This window comes from Thamnophis elegans, chromosome 1 (genome assembly GCF_009769535.1).
Source record: "Thamnophis elegans isolate rThaEle1 chromosome 1, rThaEle1.pri, whole genome shotgun sequence".
In the NCBI taxonomy this organism is placed as follows: Eukaryota; Metazoa; Chordata; class Lepidosauria; order Squamata; family Colubridae; genus Thamnophis; species Thamnophis elegans.
The window spans coordinates 58597271-58616478 of NC_045541.1; the positions used below are offsets into that span (position 1 = coordinate 58597271).

At 36.4% G+C, this 19208-nt stretch overlaps 1 protein-coding gene across 1 annotated transcript in view; it reads left to right on the forward strand.

Annotated features, from left to right (window-relative positions):
• The window catches only part of CNTNAP5 (contactin associated protein family member 5), a 434775-nt gene that overhangs the window by 131833 nt on the left and 283734 nt on the right, over positions 1 to 19208 (forward strand). The window contains exons 6-7 of the mRNA XM_032211804.1: positions 5813 to 5997; positions 11810 to 11953. Of these exons, the coding sequence (XP_032067695.1) occupies positions 5813 to 5997; positions 11810 to 11953 (329 nt within the window). The remainder of the gene's footprint in view (positions 1 to 5812; positions 5998 to 11809; positions 11954 to 19208) is intronic.

Below are 19208 nucleotides of genomic sequence, written 5' to 3' on the forward strand. Positions count from 1 at the left end.
AAACAATGCTTCCCATTGTAACTCTTTTTTCAGTGCAAGTACATCATTTGACAATCATACAAAAGCATAATTGAACTCAGAATTACAGTAAATTTCAGATAATGGATAAAATCAGGCCTGCTAATCAGTGATACTATTGAATTTGTTAGCGAATGAATCTTGACCAATATTGTGTCCTGTTCGTGTCTCAGATGTGGTACTTTCTGCATTGAGTGAAAGATAAGGCTCAAGGAAATGAGATTTTGGAGTACAATCTTTATTTTACTGGGAATTAAGCTATCATATTCAATACAAGAAAAGCCACAATGATTATGTCACTTAGTAGAGATGGCTGCTGCTAAAATTGCATTGCCTGATGTAGTGCTGAAAGTTGCCGAGTTGAAGAGTGTTTTTAAGCCATTATTCTTGATGTAAGTCTTCCTAGAGAGGTACAACAAGATGATAATGAGAGATGTAAGATCATATTTGGATTCTTTCAATAAATAAGTATTAGTTGTCTGCAATTATCTTCAGCAGTTGAGTTTGAGAAGCCCTTATATTCTAGGTTGGGGTGGGCACATATGCCCATAAATAGGTTGTATTTTCATAGGACCCTAAACTTAATCTGAAAAGCTCTTTGTTAGTTATTTGTTCAGGTTTTTGTTAAGATATATGCTTCTTGACAGCCTATTGCTTCAAAGAGAGAGAAACGAATGTCAGAAATCCAGTGTGAGAGAAAATCAAGTGTACTTGCAAGGAGAAAAGGGAAGCTGTCAGAGTTTGTTGCATAAAAATCAAATCCAGAAAGCACACATAGATAACTGATTCAGCTGGATTCATTAACTTATTTATATACATAAGAATAGATGAATAGATGTACAATACCAACAGATGGCTCTTCCAAGTAAACACAAGGCAGGAGAGTTACAGACAAACATAAACAGTTAGTTTCATATCAGCAGACAAGCCCAGGCAGACTGCAAGTTTACTTCTCAGAGCAGCAGATTGCTTAAGTTTTTGTTTCAATCCACTGCACAGACTCAGATCTGTTTAAACTCTCATTGGCTGACTTAGTTGCTATGCCTATTCATTGGCTGACCTTGTTCCCATGTCTCTCCCAGTCATGAATATTTTAACAGAAGTATCAGAGAAAGAATATGAACTTTCAATCTTTTTCAAGTCTGGCCCAAGCCAATGCCTGTTGCAGCTCCCTTTATCCCTAGAACAGTGTTTCTCAACCGTAACAACATTAAGATGTGTACACTTCAACTTCCATAATTCCCCAGGCAGCATTTTGGGATTTGAAATCCACATATCTTAAAATTGGTGGCCATACCTTTGTTGAGATTGTGTGGTGGAGTAGGTAGAAAAAATGACTTTCAGTTCTATGTAGCAAATGTCAAATTATTGTGCTTTATCTGCTTGCTTTGCTTTTTCACACATTACCGTAGCTTAACATTACATGGTTTAAACTTGGCTTTTTTATTGCTTGCTCTCTTCCCCCTATAAGGCAACATCTGCTTTGAGTTTAAATGTAGACATAAATAGGTATGCCATGGAAATCCTCATTATGTTGACTGAAAGTGTTGTGAATTACATTCAACACATTTAGAAGGTATTATGTGTGACAGCTGTCCTATATCATTGAACATAAGGATTTAGACTTGCTAAATCAAATAATACAATCTGAAATCAATTTTCTCTGTATTTTTCACTTATTCTTAGATGTTCAGTTATTTATTTACAATAACTTCCATGCTTCTTCAATTGGGCTGATTCTTAATGATTTGTAAAAAACCCAAATTCTGCAAAGAAACACCAAGCATCACCATAAACAAATTTCCAACAATCCCATCTATTACTCTTATAAAGATGCTCAGAAGTATTTTGGGAACAGCCAGGTCATATAAATGCCACTCCTAAATGTCACTTTACAACATTGTAATACAACATTGGACGCTCATATAGTACTGGTGTTTTATGGCAGCAACAAATTTAATTTGCTAATAAATAGGCAGCCTCATTTTGCACCATTAAAATTTCTAGATGGTTTGTCAAGGCCAGGTAGAATGAGTTGCAACAATCTAGTAATTTCACCAGTTCCAGCTAATACTAATGTATTTGCTAAAGCTGGGCAAAGCTTTTCTTGTCCATGCCTTCCATCTGCTCTTCTAGCAAGGTCTATGACTCCAAAATTATCCCAATGGAAGGTTAGCTCCATCCAGACTGAAACTTGAAACTGTCTTGGAATTGGCTAGCATCTAGATAAACTCTTAACTGCTTGCTAAATTGTCAGTGTGGACGGTTGTTGATCCTTTAGGTCCAGCCTTAAAGTTCGATTACTCTAAAATGTCCCTCTGAGTTGGAATCTGTGGATGCAATAAGGACAGAGATATATTGGTGCCTGGCCAACTTTACTAACACGGTGCTAGTCATAATTGTTTTTTTGTTTGTTTACCTCACACCATCAAAATCTCTCCTGTTATACAATCTCCAGAAATCCTCAATATATTATGGAGCATTGGCAAACAGGAAGACACTACTCAAGTCCAATTGTATCAATATTCAGTATTCCAGTGGTTGAGTAGATATCTGATAAAACTGCTTATTAGCCTTGCAAGGTAGTCCAGACTATAAGGATAGCTACAGTACATTCCTAGCTCTTTCTTTATTGTAAAGTTGCATTAACAGGATTTTGCAAGTCTGAAAGGATTCCTCTTTTCCTTCAGTTTTTTGGGCCTGAAAACTAGGAAGTGTCCCTTCCAAGATGTTTTTACCATCTCTCTTCTTTGGACTCATTTATCAGACCATTGTCTAGGCCAGTGATGTCTAAACTTTTCTGGACCGAGTGCCCAAAGCACAAGCACACAAATGTGTGCATGCGAACCCTCCAAATGCAATGAATGTGTGGCCCCCATGCATGTGCCCTGGCCCCTGCACATGTACCCTGCCCTCATGCATGCACCCCACCCCTATGCATGCACAGCAGAGATCCGAAGACCAGCTGGACGGCGGGAGGCAAGCACACATGTGCGGCGGAGCTGAGCTAGGGTGACGGCTCATGTGCCCACAGAGAGAGCTCTGTGTGCCACCTGTGACACACATGCCATAGGTTCACCATCACAGGTCTAGGCTATGGCTCTTCCTCCAATACCCCAATGTCATTCCCATAGACCATTATGTTACTCTAGAAATCATTAGGAAACTCTCCACATGCCTGCTTGCTTGTTTGTTTCCCACCTTTATTATTTTTATAAACAATGTATCCAACACACCTTCCTCTTCCTCTATTCCCCTAAACAACAACCCTATGAGGTGAGTTGGGCTGAGAAAGAGAGTGACTGGCCCAAGATCAGCCAGCTAGCTTTCATTGCTAAGGCAAAACTAGAACTCACAGTCTTTTTCTTTCTAGCTTGAAGCCTTAAGCACTAGACCAAACCGGCTCTTTTGAAAGTTCATTAGATTCCTCTGTAAGCCCTTCAAAGTAGGCCAGATCAAGAAGGACTATTGGGACTCTACTGTTAACAGAATCTTGAAGCCTGACAGAGACTCAGATTCCCTCTGTCCTTTCTTATATCCTACAGAATCAAGAGTATTATTTTAAGTCTCTTTTTTATCTTGGTACTTTCCTAGTTTTGTTTACAGCCTCTGAATTAAAAGGCCTTGCACTCCCTTCTCCAAAGTTATCTTTGCTTCCCTCTGCATCACATTGCCACTGTGTGATGTTTCACAATGTTTTCTCCTTCATAGAGCTGGGGTGGGCATGGCCTGCATGTGACGTATTCAGTCTGCAGGCTGCCAGTTTGACACCCCTACTCTACATCACCAGATGCTTTGGTAGACCATCCTATTTGATTCATCCTCCCTGAAGGACAACTCCATGACAAAGTGCCAATAGAAATGCCCCCCACAACAAATTACATCTTATCTGTTTCAATGTGAACATCAGATCTAATATGTCGCCCCATATTTGCATTGGGCCCATTAGGACTTAGAGAGGTCCATGAGAGTCATGGTAGCCATGAATTTTTGAATTGCCTCTGATCCAGTGATGGGATTTAGCCAGTTTGCACCACTTCAGGAGAACCTGTTGTTAACTTTCTGAGCAGTTTGATGAACTGGTTGTTGGAAGAAATCATTAAGGAAGAGAACCGCTTGTTAAATTATTTGAATCCCACCACTGCTCTGATCCCAACCCCAGCAACTGCAGATTGAATTTGTCCAGCATCAACATCCTTTTGTGGTTTTTGTTTGTTTGCCAGTAGTTTACTTATTCAATGTGGTAATTAATTATTGTAATTGTAGGGTTTCTTATTATTGTTTTAAAGGAAAAATAGAGAAGAAATATCAAAAATATACTTTGTGATAAACTGGACTAGATGAAAAGTAACACAATGTTTTGAAGGTGAAATGGTTTTACCCCAAAATCTGTCAATACAAATTCATTCTTCATCCAAGAGGGTCCCATTAAAATCTCACTCCAAGTAATGCAATTTTGAAATTGTTCACCCTTGATTGGAAAGTAGCTCATCTTTGAAACAAATGTCATAATTACAGAAGTGAAGTGAAATAAAGTTTAACGGAAAAAGTCAATTCAGATTATCTGATAAAGTGAGAACATTCTCATTTTATCAGAGAACCTGAATGGCCTATTTCCAATAAACCAGAGCAGTTCATTCCAGTGTGGAATGTTTCCATTGTGAGTTTAAGATAGGATGTTTCCAGATCATGTTTCAGCCTCAAAATGTTTTGCACAACTCTAGTGAATTCTATATTTTATCTTTCTTCTATTGGACCAAAAGTAGAAAATGAATGTGATATAACTGTGTTTTCTTTTCAGATTTGCTTTGGTTTTTCTCAAATGTTATCATTGTTTCCATGGTTCACTTTGAAGTTGTCTAGATAACAACAGTCTCATTTAAATTAAAATAAAGCTCACTGGATGTAATGGTTTGAAAAAGCAGGGGTAATTAGATTGCATTACCCCCGGTTATAATACATCTGATATATTTATATGCTACAAGTTTTCAATTAATCCAGATGGTGCATTTAAGCATTACAGAGTCAACTTTTCTTTAGATCAGGCAATGTAACAATTTCCCTAATATACTTATAAGATATGAACGCCTTAATATTTCAACACTACACAGAAATCAATCTGCTGGACTAGATTTTTGCTTTCTTGCCATAGGCTATATTGTGGCAGATTCAAGATAGAACTGGTAGAATACTTCTTAGATGTATTTTATCTGGAGCAGAGACTCTGTTATAGATAGGAGTATTAAATGGGAAAAAATGTCCTCGTTTAGAAGTACATTGAGTGTTAATGTGTATTTTATGTGTTGGATATTGGGATTCATAGGCAAGTCCTTGTGCATTAACAATGTTGTGCATTAAGAGAAATGAAAATGAAAGGATGCCCTCCAATGGGAAAAAAAAATCAAATGTGAAGGATTTCTTAGACTAAAAAATAATTTTATAAGAATAGCAGAGAAGAAGTCCAGAGATGATGTTCATGATTCATGAATGAGCCCTGATGACTCAGTGGTTAGAATGCAATATTGCAGGCAAACACTGCCCACAACCAGGAGTTTGATCCTGATGAGACTCAAGGTTGTCTCAGCCTTCTATCCTTCTGAGGATCCAGATTGTTGGGGGCAATATGCTGCCTCTGTAAACCAATTAGAGAGGGCTGTAAAGCACTATGAAGCAGTATATAAGTCTAAGTGCTATTGCTATTCATCAATCATTAGATGTCATCATTCATCTTAAGGGTTTGGTGTTAAAACCACAATTCTATACATTTAACTATATCTTCTTACTGTCTCTGCAGGAGATGCCAAGCTTCGTTTTGGCAATAGACATACTTCAGTCACCTTGGGCAGCCTCCTAGATGACCAACACTGGCACTCGGTTCTCATTGAACGATTCAATAAGCAAGTAAATTTCACAGTGGACAAGCACATGCAACATTTCCGGACGAAGGGAGATTCTGATGATTTGAATATCGATTATGAGGTGTGTTGGGCATTTTATGATAATAAAAGCATTCATTGAGACTGCAGAGAACTAGATATAATGGTCTATTTGGCTTTATGACCAATGGAAATATTTATATTGTCTTCAATAACATTCTTATAAAGTTCAGGAATTAATATGTTTTTATTTTACCATTTTAAAAGTGGGGAAAAAATTACAATTTATGTACTGAAACCATAAACAGAAGCCATAACATAGATTAAAGCAAACTTTGAGATTTATAGCAGAAATGGAAAAACTTTGATGACTGCAGGTTACTCAAAACAGAGGATAAATTGAAGGAACAAAGACCAAGAATGAAAAGTGGGGTGACCATGTAATGTGTGGCTAGGGCTTAGTTTTTATTATTATATTATTAGTATGGGTTTTTGTACAGTCAACTGGATATTTAGATTGGATTAATAATTTTTATTTATGTGTTGAGTCCTTCCAAGGACCTGGGAGAAGTAATTGATGTTTAATGGTATTAAAGATGTTGTCACAGGACATAGGTTCTTCCAAGTAAAGCTGCCTTTTGCAATTGACATGTGATTTTTGTCAATGCCACTGGTGTTCAAGTGATGCTCCAGATGTTTGGGGATTTCACCCAAGGCTCCTATTACTATGAGTCTTTGTTTCTTTATTTTCAATCTCGTGTATTTGCAATGAGTATTTTCAGTTTTTGTGTATTTTTCTCACATTTTTCTAATGTTTAGTATCTTTTTTTAAAAAAAAATAACAGCTTTATTGAACCAACTTTAGTTCTTTATTATATATTTATAACTTCATTCCGTTTCTATGCCATCAAATTCCTCTTTACTCATAGTGGCATATTTTGTATGTTTCCCACTTAAAATAGCGAGAACCCTTTAGTTTTCAACATGAACATGACCAAACCTCATTTGCATAAAATATTTGTTGGGTCATTAAAAGAGATCCATGGGACCCTGAGGACACAGATTGTCCTATTCTGCCTAAAGGCAAGGTTGCAAATTATTAAAAATGAAAAGGGCTTTGGTTCTGCAACTCCCTGCATCAAGTTGACTGAGGTTTTGGACAGTATAATTTAGCTTCAAATGAGAGGTCTCAGATTCCCTTATTCTGCCCTAAAAATTACAATTATTATTCTAATCACTCTATTAAATAAGCAGCAAGTGGCATGTTATAAATAACTATGTTGTAACTGTTAAATTTCAGTGTAAGTGAAAAGAATAGTGCAACTAGGGAAAAGCCATATAAAAGTGTTTTAGTTAAATAAATGAAAATAAAAACTGAAAGAATATGGCCAAATGTATGTGGGGATGTCATGGATATGGGGAATTCGGCAAACAGAAGTCCACACATTTAAAAGTTACTGAGATTGAGAAATGCTCATGAAGCTGGTAGAGGTGAGGTTCTTTCTGATACTTTTTATCTCATTTATGCATTTGTTTCTCTAACTAGTCATTACATGATAACATGGTTCCAGAGGGGGAACTTGTTTTCCTTAACTTCATCTTTGACTTTTCCACATTTTCTCCAAACTGACCACTTACCGGTACTATAATTATATTATTTGTCCTCCTGTGTTTCTATTGAAGATTCTTAATCATCTGGGAAGTCATGGTTGTCCCAAAGGTGCCTTTTCAGAAGGCAATTGGTCTTGGCTTTTTTCTTGAAGATTTTTCATTTATCCAGAGCTGAAGAAGCTTTTTGAATGAGAAGCAAAACATCTTCAAGGAAAAACAAAGTCCAGTTGCCTTCTGAAAAGGCACCTTTAGTCTTCCTATGCTCCTTGCCTCTTATGTGACTATGAAGGTATATACAAAGGGAATAGCATGCTTGCATTTAGCTTTGAATGTCAAGGATGGAATACAGTAGGCAAGCGTACAGCATGCAGTAGGCATACAGTAGGCATTTCTGTGGCAGAAAATTGGAAATCTAAAATAACTTCTTAACTTCTTAATTAAGAAGTTATTAACTTCTTAATAACTTCTTAAAACTCTACTTGTCCAAGTGTGTGGGCTAACTAATTCAAGTATTTAAAAATGAAATGAAAAATTTCTCTGGCACTGACACTGCATGTACACCTACTTGAATATCCTAGAACGTAGACCCCAATTTAAATGTGCATTGGATCTTATCCTTGGGCTTAGAAGGCCATCCTTGTCTATTGATGCTTAAGAAGTCTCACATGGGTATTTTAATTAGCTTGGAGGAAGATATTTATACCATAGAAATAATAGGTTTCTCTTCACTGAAGCAAAGAGGTAAATGTAATTTGCCTCCACAAAACAAAGTTGCTTTGCCTTGAACTGTTTGGGGACATCAAACACTGGCTGTTGATGACTTCAAAGCTTTGCAACTTCATTGCAATAGTCAAGCCTGGTGTCATTGGAACAGTATGCATTGAAGCTGCCCAGCATGGAAGAATTTTGATGTGCTCTGAAAGGTCTCTGACTTTGGCACATACTGCAAGTAGTCCCACAATTCCCATAAAACCTAACTAGAAACACTTTGGCCAACAGTGCATCTCAAAGTCTTCTCCTGCAAGGTGAATTCTAGGTGGGGGGCTAAGAGGAGTTGCAAAGCAGAGCAATACCCTTCAGATCAAAAGAAATGTGTTGCTGTGTTAAACAGAATGAAGGTGATTCTTCAAAAGAAAGGAAGCATCACTTCAGGGATTTCTACAGCCTTTCTCTCATACCTTTAAATTTTCAGAGTAGCGAAATCAATGGGAGAAGAGAAGAATATTTGGTTATGTCTGCTGAGTTAATGAGCTATCAGTCATATAATGCATTCGTGTTAGGACATTAATGTTCTGATCTAGTCCCAAAGTGATTTGGGATGAAACTGAGTTGAGACAGTCCTGGAAGGAGATTTTTTTATGAGGATAATAGTAATATGTCAGAGAATGGAATAGAAAGGAATGCTGCAAATGTTAGTCTGCAAGTAAAAATGATGAAAGGGAAGGCATAAATGCTATGAGAATGTTGAATTTTGTGAGGCTTCAGGGGAAGATGATATCTGCTTCAGAAATGTTAAAATATGGATGAAGTTTGCTTGTGGAATGGCTCTGTGACTTATTTAATGTGTGTCTGAAGTCAGATGTTGGAGAGCAATTGTTCCCATTGGAAGGAGGACTCAAGCAGGGAATTAGTCTGGACTCCTTATGTAAACTCAAAAGGATGATGTCTGACTCACCTGAATGCTTTTGAGCCTCATCTAGTTTCTTTCACAGTTGAAAATTACCAGTCTGGGGACATTCCTGTAGACTAGGCATAAAACAATAAAGTGGCTAGTCTGAAAGTCTACATGTGTGGGTGGGACTGGTTGTTCATGCCTCACAGCAGCATCTCTGCCTAGCAATAAGAAGAATGCCATTATTGTTCCATTGTACAAAGGAAAGATTGCATGCATGAATATACAAACTGCAGGGGATAGTTTTAGATTGTTGAGTGTACTTAGGCAGATATTTGGCAGAATTCTGATTGAAATATTAGAAGAGGTGTCAGTGAACAAAATTCGGGAGAATACACACATAGAATGTGGATTAGAGTTTTTCTGTTCAGCAAAACTGGATCACTATGAGAAAAATAGTTTATTGCATGACTTGGAGAAAATAATAAAATTGAAAATACTTGAATTATGGATTGTTTTGTGAATATGAAAATGGAGGTTGATTGTGAAATATGACAAAGGTGTATAAAGTTATAAGATTTTCCATGAATGTTATTCATGGACTTCATGATGTAACAAGGAGTGTTGATCTGAATATAAATACAATAAAGACAATGGCAGTTGTGCTTGATGGGAAAACAAAGCAAACAGGTCAAAATGTACATAAAAGGGGGGGGGGAACCTACCATGAATGGTTGTTTGTTTGTGTAAAATATTTACTAAATATTTTACACAATAAATATATTTTACTAAATATAAAGATGGTTGAAGAACGTTTTAGATATGTAAAGACAGGGAGAAAGATAGCGGGTAGTGTGTGATCTTTTAAAGGACTGAATATCAAAAGAAGTGAAAATGATTGAATATTAATGAATGTTTCCGCTCGCTTAGTTTCATGGAAATGAGGCTGGGCATGTCAAACTGAATGCAGTGGCAATGGGTAAAGTAAGCAAACATAGAGTTAAGAATGAATAGCTGGGTCTTACCTTAATACTCTTTCAAAAGGTCCTGAATACATGGTTTTGGCAGTAGACTTGGGACCCCAGGTGATACAGAAGAGATTTGTCTGAATTTTGTCATTGGTTGGGTTGGTGGGTAAGGGTTTGTTAGATTTTGTAATTGTGGTTTTACTCCTGTAAGCAGACTGGAGTCAGTTGGTCAGGCATATAAATGTTTTAAATAAATAAATAATGAAGTGATACAGAGTAGAAATAGGTTGACTGATTCCCCATCACACTGATATTACATACAACTAATATTCTCATGCAGCTGTACTAGTTGTACTGGACTATAGCTAGTAACTCCCCCAGCCATTGCAATAATATGTTGGCTAGAGTATGATAGAATGTGACACATCACAGCTGAACCAGCAGTCCTCTCCTCCAGGCAATTGGCCTGTCTCCATGTGCTGGCAGTGCACAATCACAGATTACTTTATCAGTTATGCATTAGTTTTTGTTTTCTAGGCTTCCCAACTGCTGTAAAGAAGGATGAGACAGTGGCAACTTCTAATTCCTGGTGTTTTAGTAGAGAAAGGGCAAGCAACTTGTCCCCTTTCTACCCTTCTGTGGATATAGTTGAAAACTGAAGCAGCCAAAGATGGAGGGCTTTCAGAGGCTTCTTCAGATCACCATTTTGATTGTGGTGGAAGAAAGACAATTAATTCACTAGGAAGGACACCAAACAACATGGAAGGAGTTAGTAGACCAGGATATTTGCTGAATAAAACAAGCCTGCCAAAGGCTAAAATTATTGTCCTATTGAGGTTAATTACCTTAGTTAATTAGCAGCTCTTTTGAACCTGTGTAACACATTGTCTGGCCCATCCCCATGACCCAGTTAAATATGTCTTATGTTCACTTCTTTAGAAGCCTAGATTAAGAAAGGCTATAATAAAACAACACTTGTCAACTGTAACAATTTAATTATAGGACTTAATAGAAAATATAGAAATCCCACAATTACCTTTGGTCAATGTATGTTTAATGATTACCTACTTTAGATCAGAGACTTAAATGGGCCCACTGTACCCCATAGTACTATTGTCTATTGAAAGCTTATTTTAGTATTTTTTAAGGGATTAAAGGTGAAGCTATGGAAAATAAAGGGATTAGTTAGGTAATTAAAAATATAATTGATCACCAAAGGAAGTGGTTTTTTTCTCCAATAATGCAGTAGCATAATTGATATTGACTGTACAGTTTTAATTTCATTTTTTGTAAGTCCAGACTGGAGGACAAAATAAGAAAGAGCAAAGGTAGCAAGTAATAATGAGTTCCAGAATGAGAATGGATCTTTAAATCTTATTCATCCTGCCAGTAATTTGGAATCTAAAATTATATTGCTAAAGAAAAAATCTATTAGTACTGCCATGCTATTTAGAAGAAAGTTTTGATGCTTCTTTTCCATATGAAATTGGAATTAATGTCGATTTCAGATGATTTCAGCTTTTGACCCTGAAACTACTTTAGCCAACCAAATGGATAACCTATGGTGAAAGAAAAGTAGACAGAATAAAATGGAATTATTAATTTGCTCTTTATGGATTGTCCTTTCGCTAGGCATTTCTTTCATTAACACCTAGAAAGTGATCTTTGGTCAAAATCATACAGCTATTGGAGGATTAAAATTTGAATTTGTCCTTGTCTCAAAGCTCAGTTTTGGAGGAATCCCAGTCCCAGGAAAACCAGGAACCTTCCTGAAGAAAAATTTCCATGGTTGTATTGAGAACCTATATTACAACGGAGTCAATATCATTGACCTAGCCAAAAGACGGAAACCACAGATCCACACAGTGGTAAGAACTTAAAGCACCTTTTTTTTTTTAGGGCGAGTTTGACTTTTTGTTTTCCTGAAATTGTTCTTGTTGACAAATTTCCTCAACCTGTGAAGCAAGTTTCTTAGGTAAGAAAATTTCTTTCTTTCTTTCTTTCTTTCTTTCTTTCTTTCTTTCTTTCTTTCTTTCTTTCTTTCTTTCAAAAAGTTTTTCTTAAAGCCCTGTACAGGCTAAACAGTGAGTTAATCCCCACCACCACAAGAATGCATTTGAAAGTTTCAGCAATCTGGATTTAAGTATGCCTTTTGAAGGAAGTTTAAAAGAGCTGGCAGCTGAAGGAAATAAATAAGAGAATTACTATTTTTACTGGCAGTGCATTAAATATAAAAAAAGTGAAATGCTGAAGCACGTTTTGAAAATGTGTATTCAGTTTTTGTTTGCTAGCCCAGGCCCACATCCTATGGAATTGGGGGCATCTGCAGAAAATTCAAGATGGTGATTGTGATTATGAAATCAAAGCCTTGCTCCATGTGTCATCAAGTACACAACTGAAAGGCTCAAGTTCTCCAGTAAACCAAAAAGAGCCAGTAGGCCATCTACAACTTATAATTGCAGGGCAATTTTCTGATCAACTATGTAGGACAAACAGGCAGAAGACAAGCAGAGTGCATTTGTGAACACCAAACAGCAGTCAAAGAACATAATGAAAATTCCTTAATCTCATAAGACATAAACAGATTCAACCACAATTTCTCTTGGGAAACTATTAACATCTTAGGCCAAGCCAAATCAAAATAATAGGGGAATTCCTGAAAGCTGGGCATTCAGACAAATCAACCATCAACAGATACATAGTGATACAGTAAATCATGTTTAAACATCATTCAAAAGAGAAATTAAATTAAAAATGTAGAAGGAAACAAAAAACATAGAATAATTCCCTCTAGCAGCTCACATTCAGATATACAGGGATCAATACCAGAGAAACAATCAATACACTGATCAAGGAAGAAAAAGCACACCCGCCAAAATTAGCAGGACAAGTTAATATATATAAACAGGCAGCTAATCAGCACTTAAACCTTTACTTACTCACATTAATGGCATTACTAGTTGGGCAATAAAATGTCTACAAGCAAACAACCAAGTTCAGATAGCACCAGGATCTCCACAGTCCAACTTTACTACAGATTTCTCTTTCATTGAAACTGTTCACTGTTACTCATACTTTACCACCAAGATGTTTCCCCTTATATTTAAATGAAATGTAGATAGTTATAAGCAAGATCCATAATTTCTGGTCCTAGTTTTTATGATCATGGAAAATGTTCTTGGTCATCTTTCCTGTAGCTTCCCTATATGTACCTGAACATCACTATCATGTCTCCTTTTCTCCTTGCTGATGATTTTGGTTGTTGCTTATCCTTCTTCTTGTTTTGCATATACTAGAAAAACCTTTTTTAAAACATCATTTTAGCAGCAAATACAAAACACATTTCCTGCAGTAATAATTAGTTATACTGTTATGATTCATGCTTCTATGATTCTGGTTTGTCGATGTCTCAAAAATGCACCCTTCAAAACTGAAGAAAAACATCCGATGAGACACAAAGCCGAGACTGTACAGAATTGTTTTCTGAGGTGATGAAAACACATGCAAAATTAAAAACACATATGTAGGAAGTGCAAGAGTATTCTGACTATCATAAATAGTGCTTTGCTTCTTATTCTCAACTTTCAGTATTTCTTATCCTCAGCCTCCAGTGCTGTCACCTATCATGATGTTGAAAGCATAATGGTCCCACTCTATGATTTCTATTGAAGCAAAAGTCTGCACTGTATAGGTAAAGGTAAAGGTTCCCCTGCACATGTGTGTTAGTAGTTTCTGGCTCTAGGGGTGGTGCTCATCTCTGTTTCCAAGCCAAAGAGCCAGTGCTATCCAAGGACGTCTCCGTGGTCATGTGGCAGGCATGACTAAACGCCGAAGGTGCACAGAGTGCTGTTACCATCTCACCAAAGTGGCCCCTATTTTTTCTACTTGCATTTTTATGTGCTTTTGAACTGCTAGGTTGGCAGAAGCTGGGCAAGTAATGGGAGCTCACTCCATTACATGGTGTTAAGTCTATCCCCGTTAGGAGACTAGAGTTGTGCAGCAGAAGTTAGTAACGAATAAGCCGGTGAGTAGTCACTTACAACCATCGAAGGTAAAACAAGGAATAGCTTCACTTGCGTAATAAAAGTAGGATAAATAGTCTCCAAAACAGACTATAAGCAGTCTTGAAGTATATAAACAGTCTATTTACAATACGTTGAAGTTACAGTTGCTCAACTCACAATTCACCTTGTAGACAGGTAACTAACATACAGACTAGCCACCATTCAATACACGGTCTTCTCTCCCAATACTAAGCACATACAGTAACAGTCAGTAACTATCAGGAACAACAGTAGAACCAGTAGAATCAGTAAAACTCAGGAAACATCAGGAGCATCAGGGAGAACTCCGTACTAGATCCTACTTCCTTATATGGCTGCTTAAAGCAATAGCATCCAATTACCGCTCTCTTACATTTAAAGTAACAGATACATTTGTTACAATCATGGCTTATATACATTATCAAGCCAAGACTAGGATTACATCCCTAACACATGGCACAAGGGATTTGAACAACTGAACTGCCGACCTTCTGATCAACAAGCTCAGCATCTTAGCCACTGAGCCACCATGTCCCTGTATACATGGAGCCCCCACTGCATTGTATACATGGAGGCATTTTTAACCACCTGGAATAGAAGGCTATTTTCTACCATTTCTATACTCATTTTAGGTGAAACAAAGCTTTCACTTCTTCCTTTCTCTTTTTTCTTGCAATAAACATTTTAGAAAAGAAGAATAAATGAAATGTCCATCAGTGTATTGGATGGGCTGTGTTAAGCTATCACTCCCAATCTGTTTAATTTGCTTTCAATTTTTCATTTTATGTTCCCTGAAGGCAAGACAATACCTTTGTCCAAAAGATTCCCCATTTATTATAATGTTCTCTATATCATATTGTTGATCAGGGCAGAAAAAAAACATGTGGACTTTGAAAAATAACATCCTATATCAAAGTCTGAAATTTCTGATACACACACAACACTATTTTTGCATGTTCTCATAAGCTCCAGGTCCAACCACTTCAATAAATATATAAACCATGTATTCAATCTTTCCAAATCGCATGCATCAGGAAATGATGGACTGAAACTAGATGGCTAGCGATGGGGCACTAGTCAAAGGGAATTTTGCTACTCTAAATTCCACTTTTGCATTAGCAGAACAATTTAGCTTGTTCAGTGGAAAATTATAAGGTTGTGACTTCATTTGTTATAAGCTCCAAAGCTTGAGATTGCTTCTGCCTGACTATTTTCTAATTTTTATACATGATCTTGCCTTTAGCTGCTTGCCGTGAAAGGCAAGCTATGTAGATGTTTAAGTATCACCCAAGATTGGATCCTTTCAGCTCCTTTTGAAACTAAGAAGATAGGAAGATGTGCTTGATCTTAAGTTTCCTCAAAATAGGACCTCTGAATGGGGAGCTATACAATGTTAGAAATTGCTGGTCTGGTTATTTTGTATATTGATTCAACTTCAAGTTAACTGTTTTGCTTCTTCTTTTGAAAGTTTCCATTTTCTTCGCTTCCCTTCTCCAAGGCAGGGATTTCAGACATTGTAGCTCACCAGTTTTTTGACTAAATGCAAACAATTTCTCCAAGTAATGTTTTGTAGAGCCCTATCTAGCTTACCATAATTTAGTATATCTCATAATCCTCCTCCCCACCCCCTCTTTAGGTAAACATATATCACTCAAAATTCATTATGCTTTATATTGCCATTATCTCATGTCTAAGGATTGGTTGATAGTTTCAATAATCCCAGTAAAATTCTAGTAGAGCTACAACAAATAAGAATTAAGGTCTCAAGTCAGGATAATTTTTAAAATTGTTATAATTTCTTACAGTTCTTAGTGTTTCTTATTTATTTATAGATTTTTAGCTAAAATATTTATAGCAAAGAAACTATAAAACTATTTTAATTTTATAGTGGGTTGTTCCTCATTTTATATTTCAGCTTTCATAATCCATGATAATATGTTTTACTTTATTTTATTAATGTCATGTTTGGTTACTTCTGTTTTTATTTTGGAATAATATTTGTTTTATGCTGGTCTACGACTGAAATAAAACCAAACAAATATATGATTAGAATTGAACCTATATGTGTGCTGTGTGTTCTTTCATCTAAGAGGGCCACAAAAGACACAATCTTCCAAAGCTTTTCTCCACATATTTTCTTAGTTTTCTTCTTGGGGGCAACAGTGCACTCTTTTAGCATGTTATTAGTTTTAACACATTGAAATATTCCTTGGAATTACAGAAAGCCACCAGTTCTTGCCCTTTCACAGTCTAATGCTGATGGCTCCAGTTGGAGTAGACTCTGGAAATCACATATAAAAGGCTTTGAAGGTTACAGGAAGACCTTGTGTTCTCCACTGTTGTTGTAAACTTAACAAGTCATTCTGTATCCATGAATAATCAACAATCAATAGTAGAGCAGGCTCATTATATTCATACATGTGGAATTTATGACCGTGATGGAGCCTGCCCATCGTAATCTTAAGTCATGTAAAATGTGATTGGTCACAAGACCAACTACATATTACAATCTTTATTGTGGTGATTATTAAGTGAATCTACCCTTATGGTTTGGTTATTCAAAGAAGGAAAATGCCTGAACATTTGGGCAGTGTGAGGGTTTGTTTTGGAGATTCAAATCAAAGGCAATTCAATCACATTGCTCTTTTGATTTTTTTTCAGATCAAATCAGTGGAACAAAGGGAATCAAATTAATGTGACAATTTAATTGCCTTTGAGCATAACAGAATTGAAATTTTAAATTGCATCAACATGATTAGGTGACTGAAATCAATGTCAGATATAGAATAATTCCAACTTTCTTGGTCAGAGCATCATTTTGAATCGGAATGATTTGACAATTATAAATGGGAGAGAGATAATTTGCCAAGACTTTCTGAAAAGTGTAAAATTGCTTAACCTCCAGGACAGATTTGGAATGAGTCCTTTCTTCCAAAGACACCAAAAGCTCCATTATTCCATTTTATGGAGGAGCTGGATGAGCCTTCAGCTGAAATTAGAGCATTTGATAAGAAGTTCATTCAGGGCATATTTTTCTGCCCTTCTAAAGGTCATGGTAGGTTTTTTTTTAAAAAAGCTTTTGAAGATAGATTAATAATATGTTTTTTATTCTCCGCTTTGATTGCTAGCCTTAGGTATTGCTGCCATTTTATATCAACTGCTGTTTTGGTTTGTTTCTTTACATAGTTATATATTTGTATTTACAATACAAATTACACATTTGTACTCTTTTTTTAAAGATGTCTTTAAGAGAACTAGGAATAAATGGTCTTTTGAAAGTCTCCATCAAATTGTGGACATAAATGGGACTTGTGAGTTAAAGTCACAAGTCCCAGCTGGGTGATTTTGCATCTCTCTCTCTCTCTCTCTCTCTCTCTCTCTCTCTCTCTCTCTCTCTCTCTCTCTCTCTCTCTCTCTCTCTCTCTCTCTCTCTCCCTCCCTCCCTCCCTCCCTCTCTCTCTCTCTCTCTCTCCCTCTCTCTCCCTCTCTCTCCCTCTCTCTCCCTCCCTCCCTCCCTCCCTCTCAGTCCAACTAACCTCACAGGGGTAGTGTTGTGGGCAAAATAGGAGGAGGAAGGTATGTTTCATATGTTCATTATCTTAAGTCATTTGTAAGAATAATAAAAGCTGGATATAAATTTAATAAACAAATACTTAAATATGGAGATTCTCTTTGAATTTCTCCAGAATGATATGATATCTTCTCTTGGGGTTAATTGAAGCATTGAAAGTTATTGAACCAATGCAGAGAGATGATCAATGAAAGGCAATAAACATGCCCTTTGCATATCTCATAATAAAATAAATGTGATTGATAAATATATGATAGATGGATGGATGGATGGATGGATGGATAGATGATAGATAGATAGATAGATAGATAGATAGATAGATAGATAGATAGATAGATAGGATGTTACTTCAGTAAAGAGCAGTGAACCTCAAATTTTGATTGATTCTACTCTCACAATTTTAAGATGGTGTTCAGAAATTTTTATTTTTGTACCCTCATTATTCCCAGAGTAAACTGGATGCATAGATGATGGTATGTAGACCTTGCACAAAGATCATGAGAAGAGGAGGAATTCTGGCTAGAAAAAAGGAATAGCTTTTTAACAATTACTATGCACATACAAACATATTCCTGATTCATTAGGAAGTAGTACAAAAGATTAATGCATAACATTATCTATATATTGAGGTGGCTCTGTGTACTTTGATGTCTTAGAAGACGGTTTAATTATTGGTCATTCACTTTGATAATTAAGAACTATTCCGTACCCTGAATATTCTGCATGTTTTATTTTTAGAAAATGGGTCAAACAGCTGGGCCATTAAATTATTATTGGCCTATTCTACATTAATAGAATTAGTTGAAAATCAGATTAAAAGTTATAAATGAGTAAAATACTCCACACCACTTCAAACTGGAACACAGAAATCAGGATTTTAAATATCACTTATAATAAAAAATATTGTAGAACAAGAAAACTACAAAAGAAAGAAGTGACTTGGTGTATAGTACATCTTTATAACTTTGATATGCTAGCTTGTTACATGGAAGCTTTTATTTTCTAAAGGCAAACATTAAAACATGACATATTATATTTATTCAATTAATATTCATTCTGTGGGCATGGCTTGGTGGGTGTGGTGTGGCTTGGTGGGTGTGGCTTGGTGAGCATGGCAGGGGAAGGATACTGTAAAATCTCCATTCCTTCCCCACTCCAGTGGAAGGTTACTGCAAAATCCTCATTTCCTCCTGATCAGCTGGGACTCAGGAGGAAGAGAAGAGATGGGGGCAGTCAGAGATGGTATTTACCAGTTCTCTGCACTATTCACAATTTCTGCTAGCGGTTCTTCAGAGCTGGTCAGAACCTACTGAATACCACCTCTGATCCATGGTTTACAAATCCTATGAAGATTTGAAGGTTACATTTATTTATTTATTTATTTTATATCCCACCTTTTTATTATTATTATTTATACATAACTCAATTCAATTCAATTCAATTTATTGAACTTGTATGCCGCCCTATTCCCGGAGGTACTCAGGGCGGCGAACAAACACATGGGGAAGG